Source organism: Odontesthes bonariensis, chromosome 20 (assembly GCF_027942865.1).
Source record: "Odontesthes bonariensis isolate fOdoBon6 chromosome 20, fOdoBon6.hap1, whole genome shotgun sequence".
In the NCBI taxonomy this organism is placed as follows: Eukaryota; Metazoa; Chordata; class Actinopteri; order Atheriniformes; family Atherinopsidae; genus Odontesthes; species Odontesthes bonariensis.
The window spans coordinates 10221726-10239235 of NC_134525.1; the positions used below are offsets into that span (position 1 = coordinate 10221726).

Below are 17510 nucleotides of genomic sequence, written 5' to 3' on the forward strand. Positions count from 1 at the left end.
TGTAGTTTTCATGTAGAAGCCTCACTCCACTGTCTGTTTCCTTGAATGACTTGTTGCTATCAGTTGTGTGTTTTGCCTTTAAGTGATATTTTAGACTGGAACTACTACGCTGAGAAGACAATTCAACTTGGCAGTGTTTACAGATGACTTTGGTTCTGTCGACTCCTCCGTCTGGAAGAACTTTAAAATGAAAATGTCCGAGTGAAAGTTCCGTACCCTTCTCCATGTTTGGTGGATCCGACGATTACTTTCTTTTCCGGTTCCGCAGCAGACAGCAACAGACTTTTACAAAATAAAAGCCTGTGAGCAACAGACTTTTACAATAGTAAAATAAATAATAAAACAGGGGTGGTCCGTGGCGTAGTGGGTTGAGCAGGCGCCCCATGTACAAGAGACTATAGTCCTCGCTGCAGCTCGCCCCGGTTCAAGTCCTGCATCGGACGGCCCTGTGCTGCGTGTTGTTCCCCCTCTCTCTGCCCCCTGCTTCCTGTCTTTCTGAACTTTCCCATCCATAATGATAATAAATAAAACCTGAGTTAATGCGCAATAAAATATTTATCGCGTTAAATAATTAACGAGTTAATGTGATAATAACGAGTTAACTCACCCAGCCCTAATATTAATTCACACTCAAACAGTGAACCCCACGGCATCCTTTAAACTTGTTTTTGGATGCACAGTTATGGACCAATACCAATCCTTGTGGCATTTTCTGTATCCTTTACTCTTTATATCTTCTCATCTTGTAGCAGAACAAGTCATCAATGACCTGTATTCAATAAATTGTCGTCTCTCAGTCGCAATGTAGCAAATATGACACCTCTTACTATGACTTCTTACACTGTGGTTCATGTGTCTTCTCTACTTTAATAGAACTACAAAGTGCTCTTTATAATATTAGATTATTTTGTGATTTACAACGACACAAGCGAGAATCTCTCCAGGTTAATAGTAGGGCCTTTCTGGTCGTCTTCAGCATATCCTCAATCTTATGTGTACATTTTTTTTCCCCCCGATCATGCCAAGAATGTGATCTCTAAAGAAGAAAACCATATGAGCAGAGAATTCGACCATCTGGCGTCCTCGGCTGTTAAAAATCTCAGCGGGCCAGACGACTGACGACCGTCTCGCAGCTCCTGCTGCTTGTCAGTGTCAAGACGTCTCTTTTAAAAATAAAAGCGCTGCTGTCAGAAGCTACGTGGAGCCAAGTGGGTGACGGCAAGAAAATGCAAAGCCTTTCGTGAAGAAAAGAAGAAGAAAAAAAGAGTAAAACTCTGGTTTGTGTTGGACTGACTCCAGATGTGGGCGGGACAGTTATGGGAGGGGGATGGTGTGGAAGCTGTGTGCGGTGCAATGACTGCCTTATTGCTAAAGCTCACAAAGCAGGAATCCCTCACCCAGACAGCTCTTCTGTCAGGTGCTGGGAGAAGATTTCCATTTCTTCTCTGTCAGAAGCCTGTGAGATGAGAACATGTAGGTAAGGACGAGGAGCAGCAAGCCATTGCACTGCTGTAAATGTAAATGTGACCAATGTCAGAGGGACTGTTACTCCTCCGCAATACATAAATTCCACTAATTAGAGATCAATGACTCATGCTTGATGTAATTACGCCCTCACAAAAACTCACATGTATATTCATCTATTTTTCCCCCCTGATCTCTCCTATCAGCTCTTTTGTGAGTAACATAAAACATGAAAATAATCCCCTTGGTAGACATGCCCTGCCGAGACGAGGTTCAAGAGAACGGCGGCGGCGGCCGCCGCGCTATGACAGCCAGGTTAGGGTTTCTGAGTAATGAAGGGTTACCGAGCGTGTCGTCCAGGAAAAGGGAAAAGGGCCTCTCCCAGTCAGCCAGACGGATTCAGTCCTACACCTCAGAATGAAAACATGCCTCACGTGCTGTTGCCTTGCCATCCTGCGCTTTAACAAGCAGAGAAGGCTCGTTACATCAGAAAAGTGACCTGCTCTCAGCAGAAATACTAAACCTGCATCAGTCGTAAAACAGCAAAAATGTTTTGTTGGTGCATTTTTACATCCTTCTCCGGTCCCCAGATCATTCTGCTCATTTTTTGCACAACAGTGGTTGAAATATGAGAAACAGAGGACTCCGACACAAAGTCATCCTGCAGTGGCTCAATTTCCTACAGAGGCTACAAACTGTCCGTGATAAACAGAAGCGAGGGCACGAAGCAGAATGTCGAGAGAAGCAGGTTCAGCTGACAGGATGTTGGAGTCAGAAACGTCCCGAACTCCACATAGTTTCCATTGACTTCTCATTCTCAGCGTGATGGACTCACTTGGTCACTGATGCCTTTGGATATGCAAGTTTTTTCCAAGTTGGTGACAAGTAAACAGTGGCGTGCACAGTGAGGGGGGGCACTCGAAAAACGTATGCGAAAATGCACCCATGGGAGCCAAAATGTGTGTTAAAGTACCCTCAAATGCCCTCTCGGGAGCCAAAACGCGTGCTTAAGTACCCTCTTGGGAGCAAAAAAGCATGCTAAAGTACCCTCTTGGGAGCAAAAAAAGCATGCTAAAATACCCTCTTGGGAGCAAAAAAGCATGCTAAAGTGTCCTCTTGGGAGCCAAAACGCATGTTAAAGTGCACCCTTGGGAGCCAAAACGCATGTTAAAGTACCCTCAAGTACCCTCTTGGGAGCCAAAACGTGTGCTAAAGTGCCCTCAAGTGCCCTCTAGGGAGCCAAAACACATGTTAAAGTACCCTCAAGTACCCTCTTGGGAGCCAAAACGTGTGCTAAAGTGCCCTCAAGTATCCTCTCGGGAGCCAAAACATGTGCTAAAGTGCCCTCAAGTGCCCTCTTGGGAGCCAAAACGTGTGCTAAAGTGCCCTCAAGTGCCCTATTGGGAGCCAAAATGCGTGCTAAAGTACCCTCAAGTATCCTCTTGGGAGCCAAAACATGTGCTAAAGTGCCCTCAAGTGCCCTCTAGGGAGCCAAAACGTGTGCTAAAGTGCCCTCAAGTATCCTCTCGGCAGCCAAAACGTGTGCTAAAGTGCCCTCAAGTATCGTCTCAGGAGCCAAAACGTGTACTAAAGTGCCCTCAAGTATCCTCTCGGGAGCCAAAACGTGTGCTAAAGTGCCCTCAAGTACCCTCTTGGGAGCCAAAACGTGGTAAAGTACTCTCTTGGGAGCGAAAAAGCATGCTAAACTGCCCTCAAGTGCCCTCTCGGGAGCCAAAACGCATGTTAAAGTGCACCCTTGGGAGCCAAAACACATGTTAAAGTACCCTCAAGTACCCTCTTGGGAGCCAAAACGTGTGCTAAAGTGCCCTCAAGTATCCTCTCAGGAGCCAAAACGTGTGCTAAAGTGCCCTCAAGTATCCTCTCGGGAGCCAAAACATGTGCTAAAGTGCCCTCAAGTACCCTCTTGGGAGCCAAAACGCGTACTAAAGTGCACCCTTGGGAGCAAAAAAGCATGCTAAACTGCCCTCAAGTGCCCTCTCGGGAGCCAAAAAGCATGTTAAAGTGCACCCTTGGGAGCCAAAACACATGTTAAACAGGGCTCTCAAGTTTTCAAGTTTGCTTGGAGTGAGATTCGGGCGGGGCAGGGGCCGGGCCATGTACGTGGGGGGGTTTCTTTCGTTTTTTTTTGTGGGGGGGGTCCCTTGCAGTATCCCATCGCCATAAACTAGCTACTTAAAGAACAAAGAAATTGTTTTATTTATACCAAAATCACAAATCTTCACTTTTACACTAAATTCTGCTATATTTTAAAATAAATTGTTTTAGGTATGCAAAGTCTTAACAAACAAAAAAACAGACAAATTAAATTAAGAAAAACAAAAATAACCCCAAATGGGCCCCTTGAGCAGTCCCTCTCTGTGTGTGTTTTTTTATGAGTGTTGTTGTAAGTGTTTGTGGCAGATTTTGATGCTTGATGACTGATATTGGGGGCTCCCATTTAAAGCACTGTGGCTCAATGTCAGCCATTTTCACAGTCATGATGGATGACAGAGTTCCATTCAGAAACAAAGTGTTCCTGGTCTTGGTTTTATTGAGCCCCACCATGGAAAAAACCCTCTCTGCATCAGCATTTCAGTGTGGCAGAACTAATACCAGTTTGGCAATTGTAGATAGCCTTATTGGGAATCTGTTCATACCAGTCACCTTTGAAAAAAATTAACCACGGAAGCCTAATTACACTCCTACATATTTTTCATTTTTCATTAAGTTGCTCATGTCAAAGGGTGTGTGCTGAATATTTAGGCCTACTACTCCAACGAACACTTTAATCGGCAGGTATTGGTCTTTTACAAAGAGTAGGAAAACTATAGTAACTAATAAAGGATTCAAATAAATGAAGATATGACCTGCTGATGATCCCGACGGTTCTCTTCCACCTCCAGCTCGTCTACAACTTCTGCACGCATTCAGAGCATAATAGGCTATGTCCGCTGTGCATTCATAGGACGCGTGCTTGCAGCTGAAAGCTATTTCACACCCGGCAACAAGAAATTCTGTTTTCTGATTGGCTGAGAAATTCTATTTTGTGATTTGCCGATGGGTTGCTAAATCAAGATAGCTGTACCAGAGCTATAGTTCTGAGCTGTACGAGCGCACAGTAACCTGCCATTGACTCGTTTATAGTATCGGCCATTAGAATTTCTGTGCGACGAAGTTGATCATTTCTTAGCGTGAGAAATGGCATGTGTGGCGTGTGAGCGTGTGAACTTGTTGAAATACGTGTGTCTCACGCTCATTGCGTGAGACTTGAGAGCCCTGTGTTAAAGTACCCTCAAGTACCCTCTTGGGAGCCAAAACGTGTGCTAAAGTGCCCTCAAGTATCCTCTCGGGAGCCAAAACGCATGTTAAACAGGGCTCTCCAGTTTTCAAGTTTGCTTGGAGTGAGATTCGGGCGGGGCAGGGGCAGGGCCATGTGCGTGGGGGGGTTTCTTTCGTTTTTTTTTGGGGGGGGGGTCCCTTGCAGTATCCCATCGCCATAAACTAGCTACTTAAAGAACAAAGAAATTGTTTTATTTATACCAAAATCACAAATCTTCACTTTTACACTAAATTCTGCTATATTTTAAAATAAATTGTTTTAGGTATGCAAAGTCTTAACAAACAAAAAAACAGACAAATTAAATTAAGAAAAACAAAAATAACCCCAAATGGGCCCCTTGAGCAGTCCCTCTCTGTGTGTGTTTGTTTATGAGTGTTGTTGTAAGTGTTTGTGGCAGATTTTGATGCTTGATGACTGATATTGGGGGCTCCCATTTAAAGCACTGTGGCTCAATGTCAGCCATTTTCACAGTCATGATGGATGACAGAGTTCCATTCAGAAACAAAGTGTTCCTGGTCTTGGTTTTATTGAGCCCCACCATGGAAAAAACCCTCTCTGCATCAGCATTTCAGTGTGGCAGAACTAATACCAGTTTGGCAATTGTAGATAGCCTTATTGGGAATCTGTTCATACCAGTCACCTTTGAAAAAAATTAACCACGGAAGCCTAATTACACTCCTACATATTTTTCATTTTTCATTAAGTTGCTCATGTCAAAGGGTGTGTGCTGAATATTTAGGCCTACTACTCCAACGAACACTTTAATCGGCAGGTATTGGTCTTTTACAAAGAGTAGGAAAACTATAGTAACTAATAAAAGATTCAAATAAATGAAGATATGACCTGCTGATGATCCCGACGGTTCTCTTCCACCTCCAGCTCGTCTACAACTTCTGCACGCATTCAGAGCATAATAGGCTATGTCCGCTGTGCATTCATAGGACGCGTGCTTGCAGCTGAAAGCTATTTCACACCCGGCAACAAGAAATTCTGTTTTCTGATTGGCTGAGAAATTCTATTTTGTGATTTGCCGATGGGTTGCTAAATCAAGATAGCTGTACCAGAGCTATAGTTCTGAGCTGTACAAGCGCACAGTAACCTGCCATTGACTCGTTTATAGTATCGGCCATTAGAATTTCTGTGCGACGAAGTTGATCATTTCTTAGCGTGAGAAATGGCATGTGTGGCGTGTGAGCGTGTGAACTTGTTGAAATACGTGTGTCTCACGCTCATTGCGTGAGACTTGAGAGCCCTGTGTTAAAGTACCCTCAAGTACCCTCTTGGGAGCCAAAACGTCTGCTAAAGTACCCTCAAGTATCCTCTCAGGAGCCAAAACATGTGCTAAAGTGCCCTCAAGTGCCCTCTCGGGAGCCAAAACGCATATTAAAGTGCACCCTTGGGAGCCAAAACGCGTGCTAAAGTATCCTCTTGGGAGCCAAAACGCGTGCTAAACTGCACCCTTGGGAGCCAAAATGTGTGCTAAAGTGCCCTCTTGGGAGCCAAAACGCATGTTAAAGTGCCCTCTTGGGAGCCAAAACCCGTGCTAAAGTACCCTCAAGTATCCTCTCGGGAGCCAAAACATGTGCTAAAATGCCCTCAAGTGCCCTCTTGGGAGCCAAAACATGTGCTAAAGTGCCCTCAAGTGCCCTCAAGTACCCTCCTGGGAGCCAAAACGCGTACTAAAGTGCACCCTTGGGAGCCAAAACGCGTGCTAAAGTGCACCCTTGGGAGCCAAAACGTGTGCTTAAGTGCAATCCGGGTCACGGCACCAAATTATTAGCTCGATTCTTTCATTGGAAGCTCAAGAACAAGCCGGAGGAATCTCAAGTTAAATAAAGTGTTTATTGGTAGTCACACGTCAAGCATATCAGCGCTGGGCTCAGTGGAACAGAGCTCCCGCAGGAAATTCCGTCAGACCAAGCCTCGATTTCCGGGTATCTTTTGTATTTATATGACACATAGGTTGGACTCACACTCGACCGAGTATGATTGGACATGAGCAGGTTCAACATGCTTTGTCATATTCTCTGAATAAGCCAAACAACGTGTGTGTGTGTGAATCTTGCACCTGCTTTCCCAGGCTAATTGTTTTGTCTCACTATTCCTGGATCACTTAAGGTCATCGTGGAAAAGTACAGCATTTCTAATGTCTAAGAACAAAGCCAATTTTAACAAGAGATTTGGCTGAAGTGAAATTCAAAAATTCCTCATCTGGTTGGATTTCCCAGACTGGGCTTCATCAGCAGTGGCCGCTGTGCTTTATTGGCACGGAAGATCCCATTTTCAGTCCAGAAATGACTCGCCCACCAGCTGCAAATTGACAGCGCGCCATATTTCACTGCAAGTCATCTCTTATTAGCGGCGAACCCTGGGATCCACACGTCCCTGTATCCAAGCACAGCGGTGTCATCAGCAGGTAAATTTGAACAGTGGGATAGGCGGCCCTTGTTTACCACTGTGAAAATGACTAAATATAGGACAGCTGCTTACGCCTCGTCAGTAAAGTCAACTCGAGTTTCTCCACTGACGTTTGAAGGGCAAGGTGTCATCAAGCCGCACATTAAAATCTCCATTCGAGTTTTGAAACTCTTAATAGTGACGGTGTTGTTCTCCATTAGTGAGCTAATTCTCCGGCTCGTGGAGTATCGATGATTACTTCTCCTCCAGAATATCAGGCTACTCTATGGCTGCCGGCGGCTACAGCAAAGGTTAATTAATGAGCAGTGGCAGGAGCGACGGCTGCTGGTGAGGGAGAGGCTCTCCTGGGACCTGGATTCACCGGAGGCAGAAGATAAAGGTGGAAAAGGAAAGGCTGTGTCTACTCAGCTGAAATGGAGTCCCCTTTTCTATCTGGATAACCTCCGTGAGAGAGAAGGCAGTGGGATCACTTAGCCGGCGTCAGATTACACCGCTGCTTCTCATCGTTTTCTCTGTAAAACCGGATTTCATGCGGTGATTATTCATCGGTTATCGAACATCAAAGATAATCTACGAGGCAACCTCCTAGTTTGAATTAGTTCTGCAAATCTGCTTCTTGTGATCAGACATCAGAAGGATTTCATGAAGCGTTATTTTCAGACGTGGCATAAATTCTACAGAAGAAAACTCTTGCATTATGCTCATTCCTTTTAAAAACATCCTTATTTTTCAGAGCTATTCTCCACAGACGGATGCATGTGAGCTTTACAGGGAAGACACAAAGCCATTGGTGTTGCTATTATGTTCAGATTATCTGTGAAGATAATCTGTGTTCCCTCTCTAAGGCTTTTACAGCAGACACCCTCCACCAATGCCTTTCAAACAGCGGGTATTAAGCACTAATATAAGTAATAGTCAAAATCATGAATGGGTGATAACTTTTTTACCAAATGCTTAATAAACAGTTCTGAAGTTAAATGTTTATGTCACACGAGAAAAGAATTAATCCTGAATGAGATCATCAGCTGTTGAGCGAATTAATTATAATTCAAGGACATGTTTTACAGCTATGTGCATCCAACATGCTGCTCCAACACTTGATACAGTGTAGTTCTCTTGTTTTAATTAATCTTTGTGCACGTCTTCGCTCACAGGAGCGGAAAGGGCACACTAAAGCGAGCCCCGCTCCCCCGGGAAGGCGCCAAGGCTAAAAGCCTGAAAATGTAATTCCTAAACATCTCTTCAAGCTCTCTGAAATATGGAAATTATTTTGGTGTTGTCATCCATCTCTGTTTTGCATGGATGATGCCTAAAATCATCAGTAAAGTGTAATAAACAGCCTCTCAGCACACAATATGCAGTTAATTTGCTTTCTGATGTTTATCATGCAAACTCTTACTCATTGCTGAATGTGTAAATCAGGATGGGTCCATAAAACAGAGGATCCCTGCTCCTCTTACCTGCACGGCGTTGAACAAATAAAATTAACCAAACTCTGACCCTGGATGCAAAAAAAGACAACAGCCCTAAACAGCTGATTTTCATTGTGAATAAATAATAAATAATGTGGTTTTGGTGCCTATTTCTCTCCCTGGACTCACCCGTGCAGATCCCCTGATTCCCATGGTGAGAATAATAAAAATAAAAGATTAATTAGAGCAGAGATCAGTGCCACAGGTTCGTGGAAGCTGTGACTGTGACGGTCATTCGATAGTAAGAAACACATCATATTATTTGACAGTAACACCTCATAAATAATGTCCTTAAAGTTTCTTTTTCACTACTTATAAAACTCATTTAAAGTATATCCTTTAAGATAGAAACAACTCTCCCAAACAGCCTTTTTATTAGCTGTGAATGTTTGTGTGCAGGAGTGGCGATTTTTATGCCCACAAGATAAGAATATTTACACAGACCGCCTTATCAGCCTAAAGCCACGTTTGGCTCCTCTGAATAAGACGTGATCTCACCTGAAGCTGATGTTAATGCTGACAACACACAATTGAGTGTCCTCCAATTAGTCGCACATAGCTGTAATAAATTCTGCTTCGTGGTTTCCAGATATTGTTGGTAATAAGTCATTTTTAAAGGGTTTGCTGCAGGTTTCCTGCAGCCTGCTGTTGTGGACGTTCATAAATAGTTAATAAACGTGCCGGTGCCCTGCAGAGGAACACATGAAGTGAGGTTCCTTATCTTTTATTTGGGTAAATAATAACAGAACCACAAATAACTCTTACAAATGGATGAAAGGTAGAGGTTTCCAACACAAGGTTGAGCCCCCCCCCCCCCCCCCCCCCCCCCCCAAGAAGTGACAAGACAAATGCGAGGGCTCATTGTGTTGATGAATGTTAGAGGAAAGAGGGACCACAGAGCTCTGCTTCATGCGGCTGTTTTATCTCTTCTTCTGCCTGGAGTTTAGAGGAGACATCTCTATCCACGGGTGAGGTAGGTTATTACCCTTCAAAGCACAACTCTCTGCAAAAAAGCTGGATGATTAGAAAGCAACACCGAACAATGATATCAGTGTGTATATGTGCAAGAATATTAAAGATGAATCGTAGCTTCTGACTGATTCAAAACAGACCACTTCACGAGCAAGTCCACTCTTGTAATAGCCTCCTTCACAAAGAATGTGCCTGAGGTCAGAAGGATAATGTTCCTTTCCGTGGCAGGATTAGGCAAAGAGGACTCCGCCAAGCGTCAGTGTTGCAGGAGGAATCAGGAACAAATGAGTAAGAAAACCACTGACTCACCACAGAGACACGAGGAAAGGCGGGCGTCTCTTTCTCCAGTCAGAGCGACGCAGAAGAACTTCCTGACATGTTTTTAATTGTTGCCTCCTCCTCGTCGTGAACATCAGCCGCATAAGCAATTAGGTTTCTGTCATCCATGTCTAATAGCACAGAGATTCTGCTGCTGCGTAATTGTGGCAGCGCAGTGACATCTGCCCCAACAGACACGGTGCCCGTCGGTTAGCGGTAATCACAGTGAAAGAGAGCATGTACGAATTAAAATTTACAGTATGTATCTTTTCTGGTGACGGATAATAGCCGGTTCAACGGAAGCATGAGAACTCGTGACATATAATCACAGGAAAACACACCATTATCATAATGAATGATAATTCACTGCATCCACACACAGACTGGTTGCCAATATATTTATGAATTTATTGTTTTCTTTACATAATCTCCACTGCCCACAGAAAAAAAAAAATGTTGTAAAGAAACGACTGTAATTCAAGGCCACAGAAGCAAGGAACCGTATCCTCACCAGCAAATACAAAACAGAGTCGGTAACGGGATTGCAACACCAAAGTGAAAGCATGTCTGCCAAGTCTACACATTCAAAGACCACAAACATCAAACGGGTTTTCCAGCCAGTCAAGGGTTTCAGTGTTCACAGAGAGAGAAAACAAACCAGTCGAGAAAGGATGGATATTTCCAAATGGGCTTTCTTTGTCTGTGCGTACAAATGCAACAAAGAGTCTATAAATGAGTGCACCATCTGCATTTTACATACGATCCATTTACAGTACAGAAATGTTGAAGCGAGACAGCATCAAAGCTTACTGAGCAGCGTGCATTTTTGCCAAAGCCACAGCTTAACATCACAGAGTAGAAACGGTCTCTCGGTTTGCTTCTTTTTTTTTTTAAGCTATACTTGTTATTCATCCCCCTGTTCAGTGCGCTGCTCGCTGGACTATTTGCAGACTAAAAAAACCTAAAAGATCGTTGGCTAAGGAACTCTGGGTCAAGAACAGGAAACTTGTGCTGTGAGCGTTTCCTCCGGTTGGTCGTACTGAAGAGCTCACGGCACTGAAACGCAGCCTCGGTTACGGCAGATTAATACGAGCAGCTGAGGGGAATGCTTTGGAAACTGCTTTGAGTAGAAATGTGTCAAGGCTGACAGTCGTTTTTTTTTTTTTTTTCAGTTTGATCCCTATTAAGCACTTCCCTCTGATTCAATAAACGCTAAAGGGAGTCGTTATAATAATCGTATTCATTCTCCATCCTTTGGGATATGTCTTTGGAACCCATAAATACTTCTTCCTCCAGGCGTTAATATCCTCAAGTTTTATATTTTCCGAGCTAATCAAGTCCCACATACAATCATAAGAACCCCTGTGAAAGTGCTTCTTTACATATTTGAGCATCAAAATAAAAATCTGTCTGGTGATGTCATAAAAATACAACCTTGTCATTTAAGCATGTATCTCTTCAGTCTTCTTTTTCTCTGCTTTGAGTCTTAAAGGGAAACAACACACACGAGTTCTGATAGTAAAACGGCCGAATCAGTGTTGAAAAGCTACTACGTTTCTACAGTAAGTGAGCTTCATAACATCTTTACATATCTCTCCCAAACCAGTTAATATACCCCATCCAGAAAACAAAAAAACAGTTAAATAAATACACACATGAATCATCTCTTTGACGCCACAGATTAGCAGTGGAAAAAAACTCTCTTACTAAGACAGAAATGAAGCTGCTGTGCTGAAGGTCAATAACATTTATGCTGAAATCCAGCGATACTCCTCTGCATGTAAGACAGCAAAGATTTAAAGTCTCACTCAATGAAGTAGTGCTACAGGTCAGTGCGAAGGGCCGCCGGGGGGGAAACAACACCAACTTTGATGTAACCTGTGTTCTCCCCTCGCAGATATCTGTCGCCATAATTGGCACGAGTCCTTGCACACGACCCCGATGAGAGAAAACACTTGAACACAGACGTTCCAAGTCCATCAACTCTAAACATCTTCTGTTTTGTCAGTGCAAAAAGGACAAAAACCGTGGCTGCCAGCCACAGTAAACATGACAACTCGCTGATGAGCCGACCAGCAGCAGTTAACTGGCAAACCTGGCGTAACCCAGCCGCTTCATCACACCTCCACACACATCCTCCACCAGTCTGATGTCCTTTCGAGGCATTTTCTGTCTCCAGATGTTGATATTCGCTGGTGAGATGTCGCCTTCATACATCAGGTTGTACAGGTTGGTGGAGGTGGTGAATATCAGCTGATTGAGGGCTTCGGGTGAGACGGGCACCCCCAGGAAGGTGTGTATGGTCTCTGCCGTCTCCTGGGGGTAGTTAACCACGTCCTCGAACCTCACTTGGAGGTAGGACTCGATGGGAAGGCTCTCGCTGACCCTCAGTGCTGCTGCGGTGTGAGCCAGCCACAGATTTGCCAGAATCAAAACAGGGTTTGTCTCAGAACGGGACAGCAGCCTCTGGATTATTTTAAACTCTGGGGCCACAGCAGGGCACCCGTAACTAACAGAATCCTCCTTGAATATCAAGGAAAGGTGCTGCGGGATATTTTTGAGGGTATAAAGGCTGGGTTTGCTGTTATAAACCATGAGATAAATCCACGCTCGCGGGTCTCTTACCAAATAGATTGTCCTCAGGGAGGGTCCCACCACCTCCTGAATGAAAGGCAGTTTAAGTGTCCAGCTCCCACTCCGCATGTTTAGGACCACCCGAGAATTGGGGTACTCTGCAACATGGCGTCTCATCTCCCTGACATACTCAGCATCCCTGTCCAGACTGGCCCTCAGTTTGCCCTTCAGCTCGGACGCCGGCTCTTTCCGCCTGGACCTCTTCTTTCGGTCCCTGGGGGTGCTGACTCTCGGGGGCGCTTTGACCCTGCTGCTCTCTGCCAGCTGAATATTTTGCAAGTGCAGCTTGGTGTTGTACACCAGCGAGTGCAGCCAGCCCTGAATGATCTTGAAGCGCCCGTGCACTGCGTCCGTCCTGGACCACTCGCAGGCGTCGATCAGCGAGTCGAACTCAAACTCGCTCTCGGGAACGTCCACATGCTCGGTGGGAACCCGAATGTAAACAAAGTCCGAGCTGTTGTAGAAAAGATGCTTTAGTATGTCCGACCCTGAACCGGGGAGGGTTGTTATGACAACGGTGGGGAGGGGGAAGCGGTGCTGTTCGTACAGCCTGATTTGTTTGTTTACTTCGCTCTTGGCGCCCGCACCTTTCCACTTCACCCCGCAGAGAAGCTGATCGCAGCTGTTAGACACGAACAGCAGCTCGGCTATCCACAGAATCAGCACGGTGAGGAAGGCGTAACGCATCAGCCTGCTGAAGCAAACGTAAAACTTTCTCTGCATGGCCAGAAATCCTACGGCCACGAAGAGCACGACCCCTGCCACCACATTAACTGTGAATCCAATGTCAAACAGCTGATTGTCACCACTGACGTGTTTGGGGAGGAGCTGCGTCCCAAAGCCGTATCTCGTGATTTGATATCTGTCCTCGACTTTACAGTGACCGCCAAACCCTAAATAAGACAACCTTGCTCCAATGTCTTTGTAGTTAGTCGCTATAGAGACGATCTTCTCCGTGTTATTTATGGTCAAAGACAGCCTGACTCCATTTTTGCTGTTTTCTATAAATCTGCAGTTGGACACTTTGACGTATGGCCCGTGCAACACGTAAGCTACTCTGCTGACTGTGCCCGTCATCTGAAAAGTGACGTTGACATACTGCGTCCACCTCTTTTTAAACTCTGCTGCCTGCTCTGCCTCCTGGATCCTAGTTTCAGGGCTGTGACCCTGGCTGTCGAACCAGAACATTTTATAATGAGCGTCCCACACATCCATCATGGCGCCGTTATATCTGTCCATGAATCTGAAGGGAACGTATTTGAAGTCAATGTCGAGATTGTGGAAAAAAGCACTGAGAGACCTCACGGGCGAATCGTCCCACTTCTCCACGTGGTCGAGCACCAGCAGCGTCTGTGAGTTGAGCAGGAGTAAGGCTCGAAAAACGCTCTTCAGTCTCATGGCGAGGGAATAAGCTGAGACTGCTTCCCCACTCACAAACATGGTGTCCCTGTGTGAGGAGGCAACGATCACTTCCCCCCTGGCATCGCCCACCCCTTCATCAGTCCACCGCAGCCACTTTGCACACTCCCCTAACTGACCCTCCCATGGACTGTTGCACTGGCTGGTGGGAGAAGGACTGAACACCAGAACATTGTTTAGGTAGCTGTACTTTGGACCATATAGTGCTTCGGACACAAACACCTGTCCATTGGGGGCAAACGTGAAAGAGTTCTGGTCCGGGTGCTCGTGGCCGGGGTTAAAGCTGTTCCAGCCATCCACCCAGGAGTAAGGCTTGTCATGCACGATGTCATAAGCCGCACGGCCACCCAACCTGCCGGACTTAAAGGAGACAAAAGTGTTACTCTGGCCATTGGGAAGCCCGGCTCCGTAGGTAACCACACCCCAGTTTGAGAAGATGTGCATTCTCGCTTTGCCAAAGTGGTGGGGAGGTTGCGGTGTGAGGTGGGAGTTGTACCAGATGTACTCGGTGTGAAGTGTAGCCCAGCGCTGAGCAGACGACTGCCCCATGGGACCGTCTTTGGGTCTGTGCTTTCTGATCTGCTGAGCCAGCCAATTCCCCGTTCCGTTCCTCATGACGAAGGTGTCGAGGAAAACGAGTTGGCTCTCCGGCCCGTAGAACCAGTTGTAGTTGGAGTCTGCGATGCCGACGGTTCTCTGAAAGCCCGGCAGCAGAGTGGCGTAATAAAACCAGAAGTGTTCTCGCAGCCAGTTGTTCTGCATGTTGTCGATGTTGAAATGACGCTGGGCTAAGAAGACGTACTGCGTGATGGACTTGGCTGTGTAGCTTCCGTAGGCGACTCCCTCGTCCAGAGACCCGTCGACGACATGATTCAGAAGAAACATCGTTTTCTCCATGTAGTTCACAGCCACTTGTTTCCAGATCATTGACTCTGGGTCGTTGTGTGATCCCACCACTATCGCACCGGTCAGGATCGCTAATATGTTTGTGGTTTGATGATTTTGGAGATACTGTTTCCCCCACCCTCTGTACTTCGAGAGCTCATAGAGCTCTTCTGTCTCAGAGCGAATTTTCTTGAGGTAAACATCCTTTCTGCGCTCATCCAGGTAGGAGTGAATAAAGTCATAAGCGGTGGCAAACCCAGTGAGAGAGTGTGCCATGGGGACCTCATCGTTCGGTGCGCTGGTCACCTTCCAGTCCGGGTATTCAGCCATCCTGTCCATAAATTTGATAAGAAACTGCAGGGCTGCAGAGTCCTCGGGACACAGCAGGCAGTAGAGGGCCAGGGGAGGCAGATTATTCCCATAAATCTCATTCCACTTGCTTGTAAACTCCTCGTGTTTCACAGGGGCCATGTAAAAGGGGACATTAGACAGCATGGTGAGCACGGCCGCCCGGATGACTTTAAATATGTGACTGTGGGTGGTGGAGGACCTTTGCCTCAAGCGCAACACATCCAGTTGGTTAAAATATAGGTTGGGATGGGAATCAACCGAGTGGAGTTTCCACTGCTCGGTCTCTCTGTTCTGTGTGAGCTTGACCTGCAGCAAATCATCAGGAAATACGTCTCTGTCAGTGCTGTTGAAGACCCCCGAGAAGGCTGTCCCCACTGCGAACAGTGGTAATAAAATAACAAAATATATAACCCAGTTTACAGCCATGCTGTACGGCGTCTGACGGCCCATTTTTACTTGATTACTCCACAAAATTAAGCTGCTGGCTTCTTTAAAAGTGTTCTGGTAATGTCCCATGAGTTCAGTTATGATTTCAGAGTGAAAGTCCAAGTAAAATACATTTGTTACAAGGTGCAATTGTCTGTTAAATATATATTTCTTAATATATAATAATTCTATAGTCCAGGGTGTTGATAATCAAGAAAAACTTCAGTGCAAGAGCAAACACAGTCCACATCCACCTGTAACAATCTGCTTATAGTTCGCAAAGGCAGCTAAACATGTCACACTAAATGCAAATAAGCGTCTGATGGTTTAGCAGATCTTTCTGTGCTGTTTTCAATAGAAATCCAAGAGAAAAACATCCTCATGTCTGCAGGTTGTCCTCCGTCCTCGTGTTAATACAGGTGCTCCCAAACACTGGCATCTCCCAGCTTGCCCGTAACTCAGATTGATCTCCTCCCCTAAACATTTGCTCTCGGACAAACATCTGTCAGCCCCAGTCTGTGTCCGGTCCAATCACGGCCGCCCAAAGGCTCCGTGTGCAGCCCGACCGAGTGGCATCATCCGCGGGCAGGAGCCTCAGCAAACACCGCATCTCCGCGGAGAACATTGCTGTTGGTGCTCCTGTGCGCAAAACCTCATCGGGAAATCTGTCCGTTTGCGCTGTGAAAGTCGGTTCTCTCCTTTTTCCTCTTTCCTCCACGCTTTTGACCTCCGCTGAGTGTGCTGAAGTCCGAAAGGAGGAAAGTTGTCGTCAGCCCTCAAGTATTCAAAGCATGAGACATTTCCCCGGCTGTCCGCAGGAAACTGGAAAACATCCTCCTGAATGAAGAATAGTCCACATGGAAATGTGCTCCATCAGTGGGGATATTTGTTTGCCCGCCGCATCTCACAAACGTGCTTTGTGTGTGTGCGTAATCTCCGGGCGCGTCTCCGTTGTGTCCTCCTGACTGTTCAACACAGTCGGTTTGATTGTTTTTCTGCACCAGATGGAAACATTTCTACTGTACAAACTGTAGAGGGAGCCCTGACTTCAGAAGCCCAGCCTTGTGTTTCCTTTCTTTTCTTTACATAGAATATTTTCTAATCCTATTGTGTTATAGTCCTTGTTAGAAGATTTAGTCATAGAGACACACTTTTTGTACCTTTTCTTAATCATGCACAGGACTCATTAAATTAGCATTTTATTGAAATGAACATGAACAATCCTATAAACTAAAGCTTCATCTTCAATCGTAGCAAAGCTTCAGTTTGGAAAAGGCAAAAGCAGCTGAGAATTTACATTAAATTATATCCAAATAAATGATAAAATACTGATTTATTCTTTTTTTATATATATGTATATTTAATCATTTCTTTTTTACTTTATGTTTCTCAATTTATTCTCTTGTTCTTTCACAGATTAATTATTTTTTTCTGTGACAAAAGGTCAATTAACCAACAACAAAAACAGATCAGTGTAGTTAAAATATTGTGAGCAGTTTGTACAACTTACTGTCAGTTTATTGGTGCAATTTACAGGAACCATAAATGCTAGACACGAGCACAGTTTTGAGTACTGTGTTTTGCTGGAATCCACTTTTCTTAAGAGGCAGTAACCAATCACAATCTACATGTAACCTCACCTAAATTTAACACCAAACGACTGTAATCTCTCTTAACGGCCCCTTTTTCAGAAAAATGATCTGGTAATTATTTAGAATGCAAACTGTTGCAGGGCTTATCAACACGGGAACCAAAACGATAGAGAAAATGGAGAAATATGCCATCAAATGTACTTCATAACCCAGGATCTG

At 45.2% G+C, this 17510-nt stretch overlaps 1 protein-coding gene across 1 annotated transcript; it reads right to left on the reverse strand.

Annotated features, from left to right (window-relative positions):
* Positions 1-10376: 10376 nt before the first annotated feature.
* Positions 10377-16673, reverse strand: dselb (dermatan sulfate epimerase like b). Its single transcript, XM_075452717.1, has one exon. It carries the CDS (start codon positions 15787-15789, stop codon positions 12067-12069), a length of 3723 nt encoding a protein of 1240 aa, XP_075308832.1. The 5' UTR covers positions 15790-16673; the 3' UTR covers positions 10377-12066.
* Positions 16674-17510: the final 837 nt, after the last annotated feature.

Coding starts and splice junctions, on each gene's coding strand:
- dselb (XM_075452717.1), bottom strand. CDS start 15,789: ATGGGACATTACCAGAACACTTTTAAAGAAGCCAGCAGCTTAATTTTG.